The sequence below is a fragment of the Myotis nattereri genome, assembly GCF_964212035.1.
Source record: "Myotis nattereri genome assembly, chromosome: 10".
NCBI classification, from domain to species: domain Eukaryota; kingdom Metazoa; phylum Chordata; class Mammalia; order Chiroptera; family Vespertilionidae; genus Myotis; species Myotis nattereri.
The window spans coordinates 68900802-68923281 of NC_138085.1; the positions used below are offsets into that span (position 1 = coordinate 68900802).

A 22480-nucleotide genomic window follows, 5' to 3' on the forward strand; every position below is an offset into this window, starting at 1 on the left:
GCTTTCAGCTGGCCCGGGATCTCAGAGCTGGAGTTGATACAGTGTTTCGATTATAGAACCCAAACAAACCAGATACCTGCTTTCAGCAGCAGAGGCCTCAGAGCTGGAGCCAGAGCTAAAGCTGGCCCAGATAAAATAAATAAATAAAAAGAGGAACAGTTGGGAGCTTCAGTCACCCGCCAGTATTTAAACAGCCCTCAGCCCCTCACCCAGACTGGCCAGGCACCCAAGTGGGGACCCCCACCCTGAAGGGTGTGTGACCAGCTGCAAACAGCCATCATCCCCTCACTCAGGCTGGCCAGTCACCCAAGCGGGACCGCCATCCTGAAGGGTGTGTGACCAGCTGCAAACAGCCATCATCCCCTCATCCAGGCTGGCCAGGCACCCCAGTGGGGACCCCCACCCTGATCCAGGACACCCTTCAGGGCAAACCAGCCGGCCCCAACCCGTGCACCAGGCCTCTATCCTATATAGTAAAAGGGTAATATGCCTCCCAGCACCAGGATCAGCGGAGCCGTGAGGCCTCCCAGCACCGGGATCAGCAAAGCCGAGAGGCCTCCCGGCAACGGGATCAGCATGACAGGGGGCAGCGCCCAAACCCCCTGATCACCCTGCGGCTCTGTGTGTGACAGGGAGTGGGGCCACAACCTCCCTATCCGTCCTGCTCTGTTCGTGACAGGGGAAGGCGCCCGAACCCCCTGATCAGCCCTGCTCTGTGCCTGATAGGGGGGAGCTCCCCAAACCCCTGATCGCCCTGTGGCTCTGTGTGTGACAGGGTGCGGCGCCCCAACCCTCCCTGCCCCACGGGCCCTGCTCTGTGTGTGACGGGGTAGAGCCATAACCTCCCCATCGGCCCTGCCCTGAGTGTGACAGTGGCGGCGCCCCAACCCCCTGATCGGACCTGCTCTGTGGGTGTTAGAGGGCGGCACCCCAACCCCCTGATCCACCCTGCTGTTTGTGTGACAGGGGGCGGTGCCCCAACTCCCCTATTGGCCCTACTCTGTGAGTGACAGGGGGGAGCTCCTCAACCCCCTGATCGGCCCTGCTCTGTGCGTGACGGGGGGCAGCTCCCCAACCCCCTCATGGGCCCTGCTCTGTGCGTGACAGGGGGGAGCTCCCCAACCCCCTGATTGACCCTGCTCTGTGAGTGACAGGGTACGGAGTCCCAACCCCCTGATGGGCCCTGCTCTGTGACGGGGCAGCGCCCCAACCCCAATTGGCCCTGCTCTGTGCGTTACGGGGTGGCACCACTACTTCCCCATCGACCCTGCCTTGAGTGACAGGGCGGTGCCCCAACCTCCCAATCAGCCCTACCCTGAGCATGACTGAGGGTGGCATCGCAACCTCCTGATCCGCCCTGCTGTGTGCATGACAGGGGGCGGCGCCCCAACTCCCCAATCGGCCCTGCTCTGAGCCCGACCAGGTGCTGCACCTAGGGATTGGGCCTGCCCTCTGCCACCCGGGAGCAGGCCTAAGCCAGCAGGTCCTTATCTCCCAAGGGGTCTCAGACTACGAGAGGGCACAGGCTGGGCTGAGAGACCCCCAACCCATCCCCCCGAGTGCACAAATTTTGGTGCACCGGGCCTCTAGTCCTATATAATAAAAGCCTAATATGCTAAGTATCCAGTCGTCCGTTCAACCAATCAAAGCATAATATGCTAATGATATGCTAAAATCGCTCAACCATTCGCTATGACATGCACTGCCCTCCAGGGGACAAATAGTTGACCGGTCGACCAGTCTCTATGACATGCCCTAACCAACAGGGAGCAGACACTCTGACTGGTAGGTTAGCTTGCTACTGGGGTCCAGCCAATCGGGACTGAGCGAGAGGGCCAGATACACCCTGGAGCCCTCCTGCGGTTCCTCCCCGGCTGGCCAACCTCCCTCATCACTCCCCGGCCCGATTGTGCACCTGTGGGGTCCCTTAGCCTGGCCTGCACCCTCTCACAATCTGGGATCCCTCACGGGATGTCGGAGAGCCGGTTTCAGCCTGATCCCACAGGCCAGGCCGAGGGACCCCACTGGTGCCCAAATTCATGCACCAGGCCTCTAGTGTAAACAATAAAAGCATAGCAAGAAAAATGGGTGGATGAACACAAAAGAAATAAGGGTGTATGTAGTAAGGGGAAAGGTTATCTTTAGTTCTTTCAATTTTCTGGAGTTAATACTACTTTAAACATAACTAACAGCTAAAGTGAAACAGAAACTCAAGATGGAAAAAATGAGGATATATAAAAACTGCTAACAACTACTGAACGACTAAATTAAAAGTAACAGTAGCCCTAGCTGGTTTGGCTCAGTGGATAGAGCATCAGCCTGCAGACTAAAGGGTCCCAGGTTCGATTCCGGCCAAGGGAACATGCCCGGATTGTTGGCTCAACCTCCCAACACCCCCGCCAGTAGGGGATGTGCAGGAGGCAGCCAATCAATGATTCTCTCTCATCATTGATGTTTCTCTCTCTCTCTCTCCCTTCCTCTCTGAAATCAATTAAGAATATATATATATTTTTTTTTTTAAAGCAACATTATATTGCTATAACCTTATTTTCCAACCTCCAATCGGTGCCTAATATAGGGTCTGACACATGTCTTAAAAAAATGTATTTACTGAGCACTTAATATGAGAGTAAAAGGACAGGCCCCAGTTCTCATGGAATACATTTTCTATATCAAAGTTATTTCATTAAACAACTAATTATACAATTGAACTTTTTTAAAGTGCTATGTTTTACTTAAGGGAAGTTCAAAGGACTAATCAAGGGAAATTAGGGGGAGAGGGCCTAGGCTGCAGTCGGACATCCTTAGTGCTGCCAAGGAGGCAGGAAAGGCTCCTGCCACCCGCTGCTGCACTCCCAGTCCTCAGCCTGGCTGGTGACTGAGTGGAGCTCTCTCTGTGGAAGCGCACTGACCACCAGGGGGCAGCTCCTGCATTGAGTGTCTGCCCCCTGGTGGTCAGTGCATGTCATAGTGATGGGTCAGTCCAGGTCATTCCTCCACTAGGGTCAATTTGCATATTACCCTTTTATTATAAGGATTATTATAAGGATGTTATATCCATTCAATCCTAAAAGTATATTCTTCAGAAATGTATACAATACATATAACAATGTGCACAAAGTTTTCCTCAGTAGAGTGTAATGGTATATGCAGAAAATTATTTTTCTTTCTGCATCTTTGCTTATTACATAAGTACATATTAATTTTATTTTTAATATAAAATATGTTCTTTTATTTTAAAGACAGCAAAAACATGCCAAATAAAAGTGAAAAGACTACAACAAATAATAAAATTTTAAATAGTCTCTTTTAAGTATTAAAGTCAAACTGACATGCAATGAAACATAAAAAAACAAGTTCATAACTCTTTCAAAAACAGCCTTAATAATGGTGGGTGGGGGATTAAGTAGGAAAGTCAAATAGCTAAGTGATTCACATATGTTAAGTTCTAAATTTTAGTTTTTAAAGATAAAACATAGTAACTATAATCTATGAATGCAATTGTAGCTTAAATACAAGTTTTAAAATCCAGAAATTCCTTTAATAAAAGAAGTTACTACCTGAAAGGACATCCGACAAATCAATTTCATCTGATTGAACACCAATGCTGCTGTTGTATACATTTTTACAAGTAGAGCCACTCATTTCTAAATCAAAGAGGACTGGATCAAATGGTGAGCTATATAATCCATATCTGAAAAATAAAATAATGTCCAAAAAATTTCCTGTCAGCCATCTAATTAACAAATTATCTATTTACTTGGTTTTAAAAGAAGTTTGAGACAGGGCAGAAAGAGATGCTAACCAGGTTTAACCCATTAAATTCAGTGAATCTCAACTGTGGTCCCTGTAAACCTATACTCCAAAAGACAAGGTCCAGAAAGAGTCAACAAATGTGATTCCAATAAGCTGGCAGCTAATGAATCCAGACTGAATCTTCTGCAGATTGAAGCATGGAAGAGATATGAGGCAGCCATTCCTCACCACAATCACATTTGTTTACAGGAAAAAGTACAAAGGCTTTGAGTAAAATTTCATCAAAATCGAGATTTCCAATTTAAAAATGTTACAAAACCATTGTGCCACTCAATTTCTTATTTCATTATGTTGAAGTTTTAGGTAATTAATCAGGAGATAAAGAATACTAGGTAAGGACTATAAGTGATTTACATCATTCTGCCTATGAAGTTTTAACAATAGAGAAACAAATTATCTTAAATCCTTCTTCCATTAGCAAGAAATAGAACTTTTAAATACTTTCTTATTATTAGCCTTATGAATAACAATCTTCAGGACTTTCAAAACTGTTAAAGAGAATTGTTTCAGAAAAAGAAGAAGAAGAACAAAAAAACGGGAAAAGAAAACCTTAGGCTAAATATCATTTGGAAAAAGGTTAGGTATAATTTAAATACATTGTGGTAAGAAAAATGGTTTTTAAGCAAATATATATGTGACAATACTATGCAAAGGTGGTTCCATGTCCAGAAAGGCCCACTATGAGTCATTATATCTATTAAAATACCTTGTCTGAAGTAAAGCCTCCATTGGCGTTAGCCTGTCCTGTAACTGTCTGGACACAGCAGTAAGCAAAGATGCGCAAGCTGTACTGCACCCAGCCAAATCTTCATCTTTAACATAATTCAGTAAGACAAAATACCAATAGACAGAACCTAAAAACAACAAAAATCAACATCTCCTCATTTTTCTCTAACAAAGAAAACTTCAGATTCATATTCATATTCATCAGTGTCTCCTTTTCCTAGACTTTCTTACAACTTGCAATTTACAAAGAAGGACCAACTTCCTTGTATGACTAAGAGGACACTGACAAAGAATTTCAATCACATTTTTTGATCAGTATATCAGGCTAACTAAACATTTAGATTTTCAATAACATGAGATGACTCTGAGGGACATTTTGGAATAGTTAGAAAAGTGTAAAGATGTCAGGGCCTTCAAGCCATCCATCCTGAAATACTGTTTCTCTGTAGCTCTAAAATTTTCAAGAACAATGGATGGCATCATTGAGTTACAACTAACACACCTTACTAAGCAAGTGAATGCAGTATAGTTATTCTATACTGCCAGTTAAATACAGACCAACATTGCTTAAAAGATGATTGTGGTGATGTATTTTAAGACTCTTTGATAAAATTTGAGATATCTAAGTAAGTACACACCAAAATTTAAGCATCTTACCTCTAAGGCTACTGTCAACAAAATATTTTAAACAAAGAAGACTATTAAAGTGATCAAGTCCAAAATATCCTACTCTATATAACATAGAGTTAAGAGTTTTGTCCACTATATGTTCAAGGTAAATATAAACAGACTATCTAAATTAATATAGTGCCTAGCCAAAGAGGCTCAGTGGTTGAGCATCGACTTATGAACCAGGAGGTCACGGTTTAATTCCAGTTATGGCACATGGCCAAGTTGCAGGCTTGATCCCCAGTGATGTTTCTATCTCTCTCTCCCTCTCCCTTCCTCTCTGAAATCAGTAAAAATGTATTTTTAAAAATTAATAATAAATTAAGATAGTGATAATACCCATTTACCAAATAACTTTGAGAAAGCTTTATTTCCTGGTATACCACAAAGATCAAATCCTTATGAAATATATTTATCTCATTGAGATAACAGGTTGAATGCGTTGGTCATTTATAAAAGAAAACACAGTAAGAAATGGCTACTAAAAATATAGCATTAGGTTTAAAAGGGCATATCAGTATCCTTTCAGAATAACAATATAAAACAGCAAAAGACATTTTAAAAAAATTTTAATCTTCATTACCTTATGCATATGCTACTTTAGGGGATTGCTTTCTCAATTCCTACTTCATAATTACATTCATTCTTAAATGACATTACCAGTCTTCAGGTGCTAAAAAAATACCCACTGGCCCCTTTTAGAGAATTTCAGTTGATTATAGCTGCTACCAATCACACACATCTCTGATCACTTACTAGCATTTTAGTTTGTGATATCTGATCTACAGTCAGTAAAAACACCACCAAACTCAATAATTTCAATGAAATTAGAAAATGTATATATTAAGATTATTTGATATTTATACTTATCTATCCCACTTTTTCCTAGCAATATTATTAAACAGAAAGTACCTGCCCACACAATCAGAACATAATCACTTAAAAAGATAAGCTACAGAAAAAAAAGGGGAAATCGACAAAAATGTTACTAAATAATCCTAAGTATATTGTGAAATACTTCCCACAACTACAGTTACTAGTGATTAAACTAATTTCACATACCACCAGTTGCAGCTGCAGGTAAAAATGACATATTATCAAGTAAAGCCTTCAATAGAACAGATCCAAATCCTGGTTGACATGGGTCACATTTTCCATTACTGAAAAGTTTTAAAAGAAAAAATTTAAATGCATTGATACTCAAATTCCAAATTCAATTGAAACATGGTGTGGTTCGTTTAAAAATCTTCTAAATGTATTCATACTAATCACAATAAAAATCTGCCTTACAGCCCTATAAATAGGCAAAAAGATAGTAAGGACTAGTTATACTAAGGGTCTTTGTAACTGTTTTCTTATGCATTAAACCATTCACTTTACCAAAAGGGACTGACAGGCAGGTACAGTCAATATTGACTATTAGCTTTTAAACACTCCTAGGTAAGAGTCTCAGGATCTAGAGAAAATGATCTGGTCAATATTACAAATAAACCTGGTAAGACTGTCATATAACAGGGAACAAGGCTTCGGGTGAAGGATGCAAAGACAACCAGGGAGAGTAAGAGTAAAGGTAGGGAAAGAGTTCCCCTTACCAAACTCCCTAAACTGCTACTAATTGGCAGAGAAGCCTATTTACTAATAGGTTTATTTAACATAACATTTCCCCCTAAAAACCCTAAATTCTTTCTTAGAATCTCATCAACTTTTACAAATTCTCTTAAATTATACATACATTCAACAAGGTTCATATTACACTAGAGCAGTGGTTCTCAACCTTCCTAATGCCACGACCCTTTAATACAGTTCCTCATGTTGTGGTGACCTCCAACCATAAAATTATTTTCGTTGCTACTTCATAACTATAATTTTGCTACTGTTATGAATCGTAATGCAAATAACTGATATACAGGATGTATTTTCATTGTTACAAATTGAACATAATTAAAGCATAGTGATTAATCACAAAAACAATATGTAATTATATATGTGTTTTCCGATGGTCTTAGGCGACCCCTGTGAAAGGGTCATTCGACCCCCAAAGGGGTCGTGACCCACAGGTTGAGAACCGCTGCACTAGAGACAAGGTATCACCTGCCAAACTGCAGATGCATCTACAAAGTAAACTTTCAAATTAAAAAAACACCAACCTAATGCACAAAGCTAGAAATCGGGCACACTTATGGGCTATGCTTCGTCCTGCCTCAAAGAAGCAAACACGTACAATATCCGAGAGACATTTTCGTGTTTTTGAAAGCAAGCTCTCATTTCCTTCCTTTGAGCTGCAAAACAATAGCACACATTTGAACTTGCATTCATAACATCCTAAAAGCAATCATCAGCGGTAGTAAAATCTTAATTATTAACCTTCCAGGTCCATTGGAATGTACTCCTGCTAACCAACAAAGAGTATCCAACACGAGGCTCTGGGCGTGTTCTGTGATTTGGCCATCATCATCTGCTTTTCTACAAAGGGTGTTAAGAAGCTTCTCATGAAATTCTGAAAACTGTAACATGGCACATCGTTGTACTCTACAAAAAAGAAAATATAAATACATTAACAACCAAAATAAAACAGACTAAAGCTATCACAAGCTGGTTGGTCATATGCTTCATTTTAAATCATAAATATTACAATTTTTTAATATGTTTCCATGACTTTTACATTTTTTAGAGAGAGGCAGTGAGAAGGAAAGACAAAAAGAAATATTGATGAGACACAGAAACATTCATCAGCTGCCTCCTGCATACCTCCTCCTCCTGGGGATGGAGCCTGCAACCTGGGCATATGCCCTGACCAGGAATTGAACCGGCGACATCTCGGTGCACAGGACGATACTCAACCAACTGAGCCACACCAGCCAGAGCAAAATCATGAATATCACAATTTTTTAAAAAAACTTTTGAAAATAAATATTACAGTGAAATGTCAAGCCTCTGAACTTAATGTTATGGTATTAAGAGATTTAAAACAGTATGTAAGCAATACTTGGCTTGTAGAAAGTTTTAAAAGAAATAAAGTTAATAATAATTATATTCTGACATAGTAAGTAAAACTTCAAAATTATTTATTTCTTTCCTCATGCTATAAATATTTTATTCCTGGTATATACCAAGCAGTATATAGACACTAGGGTTAAGCCAATGAAGTAGAAAGACAATTCATCCCTAAATGAGATTACAAGTTATTAATAAAAGAAATGAAAATTTTAAGATTTTTCAAGTTAGATTTTAAAATATTGTGTTAGTATATTTATTCTTTTGTATGTACTTTAATTACTATAAGAATAATAGGGAAAGGGAATGAGGTTACCTTTCCTTAGAAATTGACGTTTTCTTAAATCTTCGAATTGTGACTGAGACCTCTTGAAGTAAGTCACAACCCCGGAGGTTTTCAGCTTTACGAGTGCCACTTGCATTTTCATTCTTAACATTAGATGATTTTTCCTAAATATACAAAAGTAAATAATTGAATGAACAAATTATACTAAAAAGTATTTACTATTAAGTTTTCAAATAAAGGACAATAACTGAATTATGACTATCATAACATAAATCTTAAATTAAAATGAGTTTTTACCTTATATTCAGTAAATGACTAATTTCCCTCAGAATTATAATAGAAGAGAAAAAGACATAGTTATTAAAGTTAATACCCAATGGTTAAGATTATAATGATAACATCCTGAATCCAAGTCCCAGCTACAGCACTTAGAAGCTACATGAGATATGACAGCTCCCAATCTCTAATGTTCACTCACTTTCAAAAAAAAATTTTTAATCCACACTGGGAGATTTTTTAAATTGATTTTAGAGAGAGGAAGGGGGAGAAAGAGAGAAACATTTATGTGAGAGAAACATCGATGCTTTGCTTCCCAGAGGTGCTCCCACTGGGGATCAAACCCACAACCTAGGTATGTGCCTTGACTGGGAATCAAACCTGCAACCTTCTATGGTGCCCGGGAAGATGCTCCAACCAACTGACCCACCTGACCCCAGCTGTTCACTCACTCTCAATATGAAAAATGGAAATAATACTTGCACCTGCCCTGCCTATCTCATTTATTTTTAAGGATTAAGTCAGATAAAGTGCACAGAAGTCCTTGAAAAATTAGAAAACCTGTATAATCATAAGATGATTGGTATTACTGATATTGCTACTGTTGCCTATGAATAATGATGATAAACAAAATCTCTATAAACTTCAGGAAAATCCAAGATCAGACAATTATGATGAGACTAACTAGTTGCAGAAAATTAACCATGAATATTACAATTTATCTCTAAAATCACTCCCCAACTTCCCTTTCTACAGAATCAAAAAAAAAAAAAAGATGAGTTACCAGTAACAGGCATTAAATCAAACTTTGTCACTTAAAGAAATAAATATTATGACCTAAAATAATGTAAAGGGAGGTACTAGCTAACAATTACTCCTTACTAAATATACCCTATGCAATTTACGTAGTTTGCTTAAAGTTAATTCAAAATATTTTCTTTTCAGTATTTTTTAAGTCACTGTAAAAAAAAATACAAACCAATGATCTGCTGAAAAAAACACACAATGGTCATACTACTTCCAACAGTGTGTCAAATCTCATCTACAATGTCTAAAAAAGAATTGTTATAGTTCAAAATAACTGTTTCATACCTTGACTGCTGCAACTTTTGCCAAGAGTGAAGCAAGTGAATAGCCCTTGTTACTCTGGTGTTTCAGGGATGGAAGTCTTACTACAGGACGCATGCCGCCGTTACAGATCTCATCTGTTCCTCGTTCATTCACTGCCTTGACATGGATTAAAAACGAACGATATTTTCCTCCTGCCATACCTAAAGGAGCAGCATAGATTGGGATAAATAACCGAATCACCAAAAGGGCAAATTGTTTTTCATCTTCATAATGAAAGTTAAAAAAATAACTTAAAAAAAAGAAAACACACAGTTCAGAATTCTTTCAAAATTACACTGCTATTTTAGTATAATATAATTGAATACCTTCCTATATTCAATTGGTAGCCCAAAAATAAAAAGCACAGGAGTTACATGAGTAGCATTAAGAAAAAAATTTTTAGCTGTTGGGCATATTTTCCCCAAAAAGTTAATGATCCTAATAACAAATTTTTATGAACCACAGAAAAATACAAAGAAAAAACCTGTCATTAAGGCACCACCCATATGTGTATCCACACAATCCTTTTATGCATCCATGCACACCCATACAAATAAGCATTATAGTATTAATAGTTGAAAAAGGGAAGGTTTGGGGTCATTACCTGGGTTTGAATAATGACTGCCATTTATAAGGTATATGACAAATTAACCTCTCTGTGGTTCAATTCCTTCAAACGTAAAATGAAAATAATAGTACCGGCCTCAAAGGTAGCTTAAACATATAACTGCATGGATCAAATTAATACACTCATCAGCAAACCATCAGCCTATTGCTGCACCAACAGATACTAAATTTTCCTGTGATTATAACCTTTGTTGTTTTCCAAGGATCTGCCTGTCTACCATGCTAGCACTACACTATTACCTTCTTTTTTGTTTATTTTGTTTTTTTGTTAATCCTCACTCAAGGATATTTTTCCACTGATCGTCAGAGAGAGTGGAGGGAGGAGGAGAGACAGAGAGAAACATCAATGTGAGAGAGACACATCAATTGGTTCCCTCCCACACCTGGGATAAGGGTCGAGCCTGCAAACCAGGTATATGCCCTTGACCAGAACTAAAGGTAAATATGTGAATGTAGATAAACATGAAGGAAACATATGTAAATTAAAAGTTATTTAGAACTCTCCAACTGATAGGAAAGGGATACATGTCAGGGCATATCTGGCAACTTTAAAGACCTTTGTTAGATCGCACAAAAGTCACCCTGTGTTCACTTTATGCTTTTTCAAAAAGCACTAAGGCCTCTCAGACAAAGAAAGTAGGGTCAGAAAATTTCACATAAAAATAGTCATTTATGCCCTAGCTGGTTTGGCTCAGTGGATAGAGCATCAGCCTGCGGACTGAAGTGTCCTGGGTTCAAATCCGGTCAAGGGCACATGCCTGGGTTGCAGGCTGGATCCCCAGTAGGGGGCATGCAGGGGGAAGTCAATCAAAGATTTTCTCTCATCACTGATGTTTCTCTCTCCCACTCCCTTCCTCTCTGAAATCAATAAAAAATTTTTTAAAAAAGTAATTTATGAAGGAAATGATGTCAGCTACCAGGAAATTGGTGGAATTGCTAATAAAAACCCCAAATAAAACAATATCTTACTTTTTGTTGGATCATGTTTTTTTTTCTATTTTTAAAACTGGGTCATTATTTATTCTGCTTTGGTAAGATATGTTACCTTACCTTTAACAAGTTTGGGACTTGTTAATGTCAACATCCCAGCATGCCCTGATAGATCAAGGCCACTAGCAAGCCATACTGGCCCACATAGAATGTCTTCTTTATGATCTTCTAAAAATGGACATAATCTAAGATCTAAAAAGAAAAATATACATTTTCTTTTAAAGTAGTTGATAATGTAAAGTGTAATATTTAATAAGCAAATTCCCATCACATTTACATGTATTATTACCACCACACAAAATACCATACTTAGAATGTGTTCAAGTATGAATTCACTATCATGATAAGGAACTATAATAATCAATTATCTGATATATTATGGTTTTTCCCATTCCCATTTTATTTACATTCACTTTGATTTTCAATAGTAATAATAAAACCATGACATAATTTCAAATCCCAACATATTAAAAAACAATAATGCAAGTAATAGCGCAGCTGTGTTCAAAAAGATGAGCTGAAAGTTAAAGCATTTGGCCAAAGCAGAATTACAGGTTACTTTTTAATCATGTTCTCAAAACCAAGTTTTTGCAAGCCATAAGGAAATCTGGGCCCAGCATGATGCATTTGGATCACTATTCCTTTTACTGTCATGGACAACAGCTCTATAATGTAACTCACACTGTGATTCCTCTACATCCATGTGCTGCATTTCTTCATTCAAATCAACCAGGGACGGTTTTCCATTTTGTTCCACTTCAATGTTAAGAGCTGGAGACAAAGGAAAGGTGATCTGCCTATCTACTGCTGTTTCTAGAGGATAAAAATATTAAACTTAATTTACTTAATATCAATGATTTATGTGCCTAAAATTCTAAAATTTTCTATAAAACTGGAAACTGTTGTGATTTTCATCACAGATGCTACAAAATGGTTGTCAGGAAGAAGAAAATTAGATTCAATTAATTGTTCATACACTCATCTCTTTTTTAATCACAGTAAAATATTCACCTGAAGAAATAATTGGCTGGCAACTGAACTAAAAGTTCTTACCCTAGGCTGCAGAGTACAAGCACCCAAAGAGTTTTAAAAAAGATCAATGTCTAAGTCTTAAACCAAATTAAATCAGAATCTGTCATATTTCAAAAGGATACAAACATACAAAAATTCATACACACACACACACACACACACACACGTTTTAAATAGGAAAATTTACAAGTTTCATTGTCTTTAACCCCTTGGGTAAAGTAGCCATTTTACTCTAAAATTACCCCCTGCTTTTTCAATTAACCTATTAAGAAGAAAAGGCTGACAAGTAACATCTAGTTCCTAATATGCTAAATGTGTAGAATCTTTTTATAATTCAATATATCAAATTCTAAATTTGTGACAAAGATAAATAGAAATGGGTATATTTCTGGCATGACATGAAAGGTTGGGTTTCACTAGTAACCTTACAAGAATATGACTTCCATAACAAAGTCCTTTTCCCAATCAATTCTCCTCTTAAAAAGAGTAATGTATCAAGTTTAATAATGCTAAAAGTGAAACTAATTCACAAAGGAACTGTATTTCCCCAAAAAGTATAATTAAATTTAAAAGTTTATGCAATTCTGAACAATACTGAGTTACTGAAAAGCTCTAAAGTATTCCCAGGATTAGCTTTTGTAAGTAAAATCACCAAAAGTAGAGCAGAAAATATTGGGGAAGGGGATGAGAGCAGGAAAGGGAAACCGGCAATCCTAGACAACGAATTAGTTTTTTAAAGAAACCAACTACAAGATAAAATCTTAAAATATAAATTTTGACTCATTCTTACCATTGACTTTCCCTAAGCCCGGAGCTTTATTTTTCAGCAGTGTCACTTGTATCTGTGGAATATTGGTGATGTTTGAGTTCAAAACAAATTTGAAGTCCACATGTCCAACCATACAGGCCTTCGGTAGAACCAATTCAAATACATGCTCATCCCAACTGTTGCTGTCAAATAAGAAAGAATATGCTAAATAAAGCAAAAATCTTCCTTCAGCCATAACCATATTACAATTAATATCACATTTTACACTGTGATCTTCAGCCTCCAACAAAATTTAATGCTTCTCCATTCAGGAGAGAAGATAAGCAGCTCCCAACCCAGAGGTTACTTAGGGCCATGAATCATCTTACTTTAGGAATCCATACCTGCCTTGGGAACTGTACATTATATAAACCCTTTTTGCTTACAGTATGGACTATCATGCTTCAGAATTATCTGTAGATTCCTGGGCCCAACCCTAAATCTATGAGTAGGGTCCCAGGAATCTGCATTTTAAAACAAGAACTTCCTGTATTTCTTAATGTGTCCATTCTGATTTAAATTATATATATATATATATATATATATATATATATATATATATATATATATAACAAAAACAATCTCAAAAGCATACTCCTCCACTAAACTCCAGATTCATATCCTAATGTCTACCAGACAGCTCAAATTTATCATAAATCCAAACTTCATGATTATCCATTCCAATCTCAGTAAACAAAATTCCACTTTTCAACTAGCTCATCAATTCAAAACCTCAGTCATCCCTGACTCTTCTCTCACACCAGATGTTCATTACATCAGCATATACTGTTCCTTCTACCTCCAAATTATATCCATATCCAAAAGCTGATCACTCTTTTCACTACTTCTATCAACTAACACCATGTTCCAAGCTACCATCACCATTTCACATGGATTACCACAACAGCATCCCAACTAGAATCCTTGCTTCCATCACTGCTGCCTAACACACACAACCACTCAATCTACAGTCAACACAGCAGTCTTACAGCATCCTTCTAATATGTAAATTATATCACATCACCCCTATACTTAAACCCTCTAACATCTTCCCATCTCACTCAGCATAAAATTCTCACTGTGGCCTATAAATACATTCAGGATCTGATTACCAGCTACTGTTTTAGACCTGGCCTCTGACCAATCCTACTACGTTCACTAAACTCCAACAATGAGCTTCTTGCTCTTTCTAGAATTCATAAAACATACTTCTCAGTATCTTTGCAATCCTACTGTCTCTGAAATAATGTCTTCATGGAGGCCTTTCTTGGCCCCTTATATTAAAATTTATGTATTAAAATTTGCTCTCTCTACATCTCATTCTTACACACAAGTACACACGCAACTATTCTATATCCATATTGTTTTAATATATTTCAATATCTTTTATGACTATATGAAATAGTAAATATCTGCTTACTGTCTGTCTATAATATAAATTCCATCGGTCATTAACTGTTAAATTTGTGGACTGAGTGGCCAAACTAATGGCAATGGTATATTATTTTCACTATTTTATTCTACAAGTACGAATATAGCAATTTCCAAAATTAAGGCAAGGAATACAACAAACAAAAGCAATTAATATAAAAAGTTAGGAGAAACAGTAATACATATCTAAGAATCTGTTGCCTCTAAAAAATATATAATATGGATTTCCAGTTTAATACCCTGGAAGAGTATTTTACCTGTCAGTCTGTAGTTTCCAAGTTCTAGTATGCTGAGCAGCATCTCCATGGTGTTGCTGATGCAAATGTTGAGGATGCCTCCTTTGCTGCTGTTCTTGTTGAACTTCTACCCAGCACGGAGGAACAGTAGCTGAAAACCGTGGAGTCAAAGTCTCAAAGCGAGTTAGCTCCACTAAAGATGTCAAGATGTCAAGGGTGAATGGCTGGTCCACCAATAAATCAACTCCTTAATAACAGTGAATGAAGAATTTGAAGTTTTATAAAAATATTAGTTTTAATTAACGTTATTATCTACTCAAATTGCAACGTTTACTAAATATCCTGAAAGTTAATAATATTAGCTCAGATATCTACATGCAATTAAAGTAACTAGCACTGACTACATAACAAGCAAAAGAAAAATACATTTGAATATTTTAAATTATAGGAAGGGTACTCATTACTGGAGAAACCCAAAGTCAACCTGTTAGAAAAATCCTAATTTTACCTCACCCTAAAATTAGAAACAACAACAAAAGTAACAGTGCTAAAATGAAAGTCTAATTTACATAAGAGAAATATCAAATTTTAGATTTTCTTATTCATGAAAAAAAAAATGCTAACCATGAGCAAGCATGTAACATCTGCCCTTTAAACAGTATTTTTTCCACGTCGATGATAGTTGAGAATATCATATATACATATAACTATTATAAGAATAACAACCAGCTTCAAATATATGTATTCATATCTGTCAAATGTCTAACATTAAAGATGAAAGGCTGTTTTTCTTGTTCCAATTAACAAAAGCTACAAAATCTGATAGGTTTAGAATATGTTCACAAAGAAAATGTAAACCAAGTTCGTTAAAATTGTTAAGTGTACTTGAAACTACATTTTTTCTCAAAGTTTAGCACTTTATAAATCTAACTGAAACTGTATTAAATTGTTGGTAAATATTAACAGCATGTCAATGTCTTTTCTTTACACATGCGCTGCTTAACAACGGGATACATTCTAAGAAAATACATCATTGGGTAATTACATCATTGTGCAAACATCATAGGGTGCACTTACACAAACATGGATAGTACAGCCTAACAGTGGTCGGCAAACCGCGGCTCGTGAGCCATATGTGGCTCTTTGGCCCCTTGAGTGTGGCTCTTCCACAAAATACAGACTTCTGCGCATGGGTCACAAAGTTTCAATCGTACTGTACATGCGCGCCCGCACGTGGTACTTTGTGGAAGAGCCACACTCAAGGGGCCAAAGAGCCGCATGTGGCTCACAAGCCACAGTTTGCCAACCACAGGCATACCTATGCTATGTGGTATGGCGTACTTCTCCTGGACTACACCTAGGCTATATGTTATGTATAGCATATTACTGTACAAAACAAGAGTAAATCAAGCATAAGAGAAAATGTCTGACATTAGGAAACATGGCAAACATGAGATGTATGGGACTACTGCTATTGTTACACAGCAAACTGTTTTTGTAAGTAGAAAGATTACACTCTAAAATAATAATTAAAAGTAGAGGATAGCTGGGCCAGTGTTGCTCAGTGGTTGAGCTTTGACCCATAAACCAGGTTATGGTTCGATTCCCGGTGAAGGCACATGCCCAGGGTTGCTGCTCGATCACCAGTAGGGGGCATGCAAGAGACAGCAATCAATGATTCTCTCTCATCATTGACGTTTCTATCTCTTCCTCTCTCGTCCTCTCTCTGAAGGCAATAAAAACATTTTTAAAATTAAAAAAAAGAATTATGTACTGTATCTACACTAATAAAAGAGAGAAATGGTAATTGGCGTACGGCGATACCCTTTTCATTGGCTAATCAGGGCTATATGCAAATTAACTGCCAACTAAGATTGGCAGTTAACTGCCAACTAAGATTGGCAGTTAACTGCCAACAAGATGGCGGCTAATTTGCATATGTAGGCACAATGCAGGGAGGCGAAAGGGAAAGCAGGAAGAAGCCCCCTGCCACTGACAGTGATCTGAAACCTAGGGGGGAGCTAAGAGCTGGGGGGCAGGGCAAAGGCGGCCCTGGGGCCGCCTTTGCCCTGCCCCCCAGCCATGATCGGAGAATCAGGCGCCTTTGCCGCCCTGGCCAGTGATAGGAGGAAGTAGGGGTGGAGCCAGCGATGGGAGCTGGGCACGGTCGAAGCTGGCAGTCCCAGGAGCTAGGGGTCCCTTGCCTGGGCCTAAAGCGAAGCCCACGATCGCGGCGCCCCCCGCTGCCACTGCAGGTCCCCGCTGCCCGGGCCAGACGCCTAGGCCAGAGGCGTTAGGCCTGGGCAGGGGCGGAGCCTGCAACCGCGGGGAGCTGGGGGTCCCCTGCCCAGGCCTGACACCTCTGCCGGAGGCCTCAGGCCTGGTCAAGGGGCCGATCCAGTGATTGGTGATCGGAGGGTGATGAGGATCAACTCCTCTGGCCGAGGCATCAGGCCTGGGTGGGGGGCGGAGCCGGGGATTGGGGGGATATGATTGTCCCCTTGCCCAGGCCTGAAGCCTGGGTCAGAGGCGTCAGGCTTGGGCGGGGGGTGGAGCAAGCGATCAGAGGGAGATGGGGGTCCCCTGCCCAGGCATGATTCCTGGGCCAGAGACATCAGGCCTGGGCGGGGGCTAGAGCCAGTGATCGGGGGGAGATGGGGGTCCCCTGTCCAAGCCTGACACCTCTGGCGGAGGCGTCAGGCCTGGGCAAGGGGCCGATCAGGCGATCGGAGGGTGATGGGGGTCAACGCCTGAGGGCTCCCAGTATGTGAGAGGGGGCAGGCTGGGCTGAGGGACATTCTCTCGCCCCCCCCCCCAGTGCACGAATTCCGTGCACCGGGCCCCTAGTATGACTATAATGTGCTACTATGACTGGCAGCACAGTTGATTTGTTTATACCAGCCGCATCACAAACACCTGAGTAATGCATTGTAACAGTAATGTTACCACAGCTAAGAATTCACTATGCAATAGGAATTTTACAGTTCCTTTATAATCATACTACAGGCCCAGTGCACGAATTTGTGCACCAATGGGATCCCTCCGCCTGGCCTGCGGGATCGGGCCAAAACTGGCCCTCCGACATCCCCCAAGGGTTCCCAGATTGCGAGAGGGTGCAGGCCAGGCTGAGGGACCCACCAGTGCACGATCGGGGCCGAGGAGGAACATGGGAGGTTGGCCTGCCGGTGAGGGACAGTGCGAGAGCTCCAGGGTGTGTCCAGCCCATCTCCCTCAGTCCCAATCATCCAGACCCCAGCAGCAAGCTAACCTACTGGTCAGAGGGTCTGTCCCCTGGTGGTCAGTGCACGTCATAGCGAGTGGTTGAGCGGCCTTAGCATATCATTAGCATATTATGCTTTGATTGGCTGAACCGCCAATGGGTCGACTGTACACTTAGCATATTAGACTTTTATTATATAGGATATATAGGACCACTGTCATATATGAAGTTCATCATTGACCAAAACATCATTATGTGGCATATGACTGTATTTACTTCTTTATAATCTAATTCACAGCTTTTCTACTAAATAGTACTTTTATGAACTTCATGAATTTCTTCTTTATTATAACAATAACTTATAAATTAAGAAAACATTCAGTATGGTAGCTTTTAAACTAAGTTGTATAATCAAAACAATCAAGTCTTGACTAATTATAGCAAGAGACATGAGTCAGTGTATCTCAACCTGGGGACAATCTTGCCTCCCAAGGGCCAAGTGGATGGGGGCAATGTATGTACTAGACTCTAGTAGGCAGAATTCAGAGATAAGACTAATACAGAATACTTCAACCACAACAAAAAATCTAGTCCAAAATGTCAGTAGTGCAGATGAGGTTGAGAACACCTGGCATTAAGGTAGTGAAGACTACCATAGATTATACTAAAAATCACTAAATTTAACATGTATTATACTTGTAATCACTAAGTCTGTCTATGATGCAAAGAAGAATAATCAAATGCCCAAATATAAGTGTCCATTAAGATTGACTACCAACTTTATGTATTATTTCTATTTAGAATACATTTGAGTTCAAACATACTTTTTATTTCAGATTTATTAAACTTTTTTTAAATGCTAGTTCTGGGGAATAAAATGTGGTAAGTGCTAAGAGTACAACACAGCTCTATGGAAGTACAAAATTACTAAAAGTAGGCATAAAGGTTGGGGAAAGAGAGCTCAGTGCAACACGGGAAGAGCATGAAACAATTAAATACTGTATCTAAAGTTTCACAATGGGGCAATTGGGGTCTGAATATGCTATTGCAGAGAGAAAGTATTTTTTTGACTTTTCAACTCCTATAGTAATATTAATAATATAGGCCATTCCACTGACTTTAAACTTACTTAATGAATCTTCTCTTTTTCATGTGTTTTTTTTTCTTCCCTTGCTAGACCAAAAACTCCTTAATGACCAATGTAATGTGTTTTTTCCTTAGGTAACTGAACCAATGTTGGTCAACCTACCCAAAGTTGAGAATCACTTCTTATTTTAATGTTTATAACATTTTTCAACTACTGGAAAAATAATAATTAATACACAAAAACAAGCCTAGTAAAAGAATGCCAATACAGAAATTAATGCCCTGAGCAAAGTCAGCAAGAGTTGACTATAAAAACTGAAATATTGCCCTAGCTGGCTTGGTTCAGTGGATAGAGCATCAGCCTGCGGACTGAAGGGTCCCAGGTTCAATTCCAGCCAAGGGCACATGCCTGGGTTGCGAGCTCGATCCCCAGTGGAGGGGATGCAGGAGGCAGCCAATCAATGATTCTCTCTCATCATTGATGTTTCTCTCTCTCTCTCTCCTCCCTTCCTCTCTGAAATCAATAAAAATATATTTTTTAAAAATTGAATATTGTTTAAGAATATAATAAACTCAGCCCTAACCAGTATGCTCAGTGGATAGAGCATCGGCCTGCGAACCAAAGAGTCCTGGGTTCGATTTTGGTCAATGGCACATACCTCGGTTACAGGCTCCTCCCCAGCCCAGGCCCTGGTTGGATGTGTGCAGGAGGCAACCAATCGATGTGTTTCTCTCACATCGATGTTTCTCTCTGTCTTTCTCTCTCTCTTCCACTCTTCCTAACAATCCATGAGAAAATATCCTCAGGTGAGGATTAACAACAACAACAACAAAAAATAAAGTCAGAAAACTCTGAACATAACAGGAGTATGCATTTTTTTAAATCATTTAAAAACTTAATACCATACCTGAAATGCCAGGACTTGAAGGATTCGATAAAGGTTTGGAACCTTCTGAAGATGGTTCTATTCCTTTAGAAAGAGATCCATCCACTAATATATCAGCTTCATCAATATCATCACAGGTTCCTCCAATTTGGAGAAAATGAAGCTCACCACCTACAGTGTAGTGATATGTCATCAACATACATACATGGATGGGTACCCATACAAGTGCACTTTACTTAGTTAAGAAAATTTATTTTACTATCACTTGATAGTCAGATAAAGAAGGATAACAGCCCAGCCTGCATGGCTCAGTGGTTGAGCATTGACCTATGAACCAGGCCACGGTTCAATTCAACAAAGTGATATATTTCGAAGAACTTAGAAGTTAAACTGCCAAGTAATTGCAAACTGAAAATTAAATCAGGAAAATGGCAAATACACAAACATGTTTGAAAATAGTTATTCAACTAGAATTTACTTACTATGTGTAAGGTACTATTTTAAATGCTTAAATTAATTCATTTAGTCTTCACAAAAACCCTTGAGATAGGGACAATTATTGTAGCCACTTAAAGATGAGGAAACGAATACACTAGCTATTTTGGGATCAAGGGCCAATCTCAATCCCAGCAGTAACAAACCTGGCCAGTGTGGCTCAGTAAGTTAGAACATTGTCCCATGCACCAAAGAGCCAAGCGGTTCAGTTCCCAGTCAGGGCACATACCCAGGTTGTGGGTTTGATCCCCGAATCAGGGCTCATATGGGAGGCAACCGATCAATGTTTTTTTCTCTCTCTCTCCTCCTCCCCCCTTTAAAATCAGTGAGGGGGAGGAAGAAAACAAAGAGTCTTAATTTCACAATGAAATTGAATCTCTATTTTTTATATCTCTATCACAGAAAAACACTGAAAACAAACTTAGCAAAATTTTGAGACAAAAATGAATGAATAAAATTATATTCTAGCAAGAGTATTTGGAGATTCACTTCCAGAATTACAGAATAAGGAGGGCAATAAAGTCTCTTCCTGAAAAGCAACTTTATATAAACCTGGACAAAACTGTCATTCAACCAGGGTGGGGCAAGTTGTGAAAAACAGCTGATTCACTTCTATTGCCAGAGGAAGCTCACTGATTTATAGAGTGCTGTCATTTTAAAGTGGCTCAGTGACGACTAAAATGAGGCCCATCAACTCTGCTACCTACAGTCAGGATCCTGGGGCAAGCAAAACACTAGAAATAACCAGGAATTTTAACTTAAAAGATGTGATAGAAGCATAGGGAGTTTGGTAAACTCTATAAATCCTATATTGATTAGAGGTTGTACACATGTGTAGCAAAGACCACACTGAGCCTAAGCCATCAGCACATTCCCAAACAAGCCCCCAATGCCTATGCAAGGAAGAATTGAAAGGACTCAACAGAAAACAAAAATAAAAAAAATAAAAGTCAGGGCACACATGAACATGGCCTTAGTGGTAAATGTATTTGGTATTAGGGCACAACCACTTACCAAAATCTTTAGCTGAATACTAAGCTATGTGGAACACAGAGTTAACAATAAACAAGAAACAAGGCTTAAAGTTAAAATAAACAAACAAAAAAGAGAGTCAGCAGCAACTACACACTGCAAAAGAAACACGCTTCACAAATTTGGTCCAGGTGGGTTATCAAACAAAGAACAACAACCATCAAAAGAGGGTGGGTGAGGAAGGTAGGTGGTGGAGTGGGGATCAGAATCCAGAGTTTCTCCGATGTCATTTAAAATGTCCAATATTAAATTAAAAACTATAAAACATGCAAAGGAAGAGCAGTCCATGCTTAAGAAAAACAAAATCAATGAGAAACATCTGAGTGCCCAAAATTAGATTTGGCGAACAAAAATTTCAAGTAAGTAATTGTAAATATTTTCATAAAATAAGAAACCAGATAATTAAGGGAACAAATGGAAAAAATGACTCAACAAATTAAGAATCTCAACAAAAAAGAAATATTCTAAAAGATCAAAGGGAAATTCTGCAGTTTAAAGGTAAAATAACTAAAATTAAAAGTTCACTTGAGAGGCTCAAAGTACATTTGCAATGGTAGTAGAAAGAATCAGTGAAATAAAAATGGGCCAATAGAAATCAAAGAAGCTAAATAAAAGAAAGAAAGAAATTTTTAAATAAAAAAAGCATCTCATTGACCTATGGGACAAATCAAATTAAGTGCATACATGTAATGAGAATTCAAAAAAAAGAGAAAAAGACATAGAAAAAAATTTTTATAAAATAAGGGGCAAAAACTGCCA

At 38.9% G+C, this 22480-nt stretch overlaps 1 protein-coding gene across 3 annotated transcripts in view; it reads right to left on the minus strand.

Moving 5' to 3' along the window:
• Positions 1 to 22480, minus strand: part of BIRC6 (baculoviral IAP repeat containing 6) — a 180878-nt gene that overhangs the window by 114059 nt on the left and 44339 nt on the right. For 2 of the 3 annotated variants that reach the window (XM_081100814.1, XM_081100813.1), the window contains exons 11-22: positions 20216 to 20365; positions 15023 to 15248; positions 13317 to 13477; positions 12176 to 12307; positions 11555 to 11686; positions 9860 to 10038; positions 8522 to 8655; positions 7576 to 7740; positions 7359 to 7490; positions 6274 to 6371; positions 4523 to 4670; positions 3561 to 3694 (exon numbers count right to left, since the gene is read on the minus strand). In XM_081100814.1, coding sequence (XP_080956940.1) covers positions 3561 to 3694; positions 4523 to 4670; positions 6274 to 6371; positions 7359 to 7490; positions 7576 to 7740; positions 8522 to 8655; positions 9860 to 10038; positions 11555 to 11686; positions 12176 to 12307; positions 13317 to 13477; positions 15023 to 15248; positions 20216 to 20365 — 1791 coding nt within the window. The remainder of the gene's footprint in view (positions 1 to 3560; positions 3695 to 4522; positions 4671 to 6273; positions 6372 to 7358; positions 7491 to 7575; positions 7741 to 8521; positions 8656 to 9859; positions 10039 to 11554; positions 11687 to 12175; positions 12308 to 13316; positions 13478 to 15022; positions 15249 to 20215; positions 20366 to 22480) is intronic. The other variant, XM_081100815.1, reaches the window with a different exon arrangement.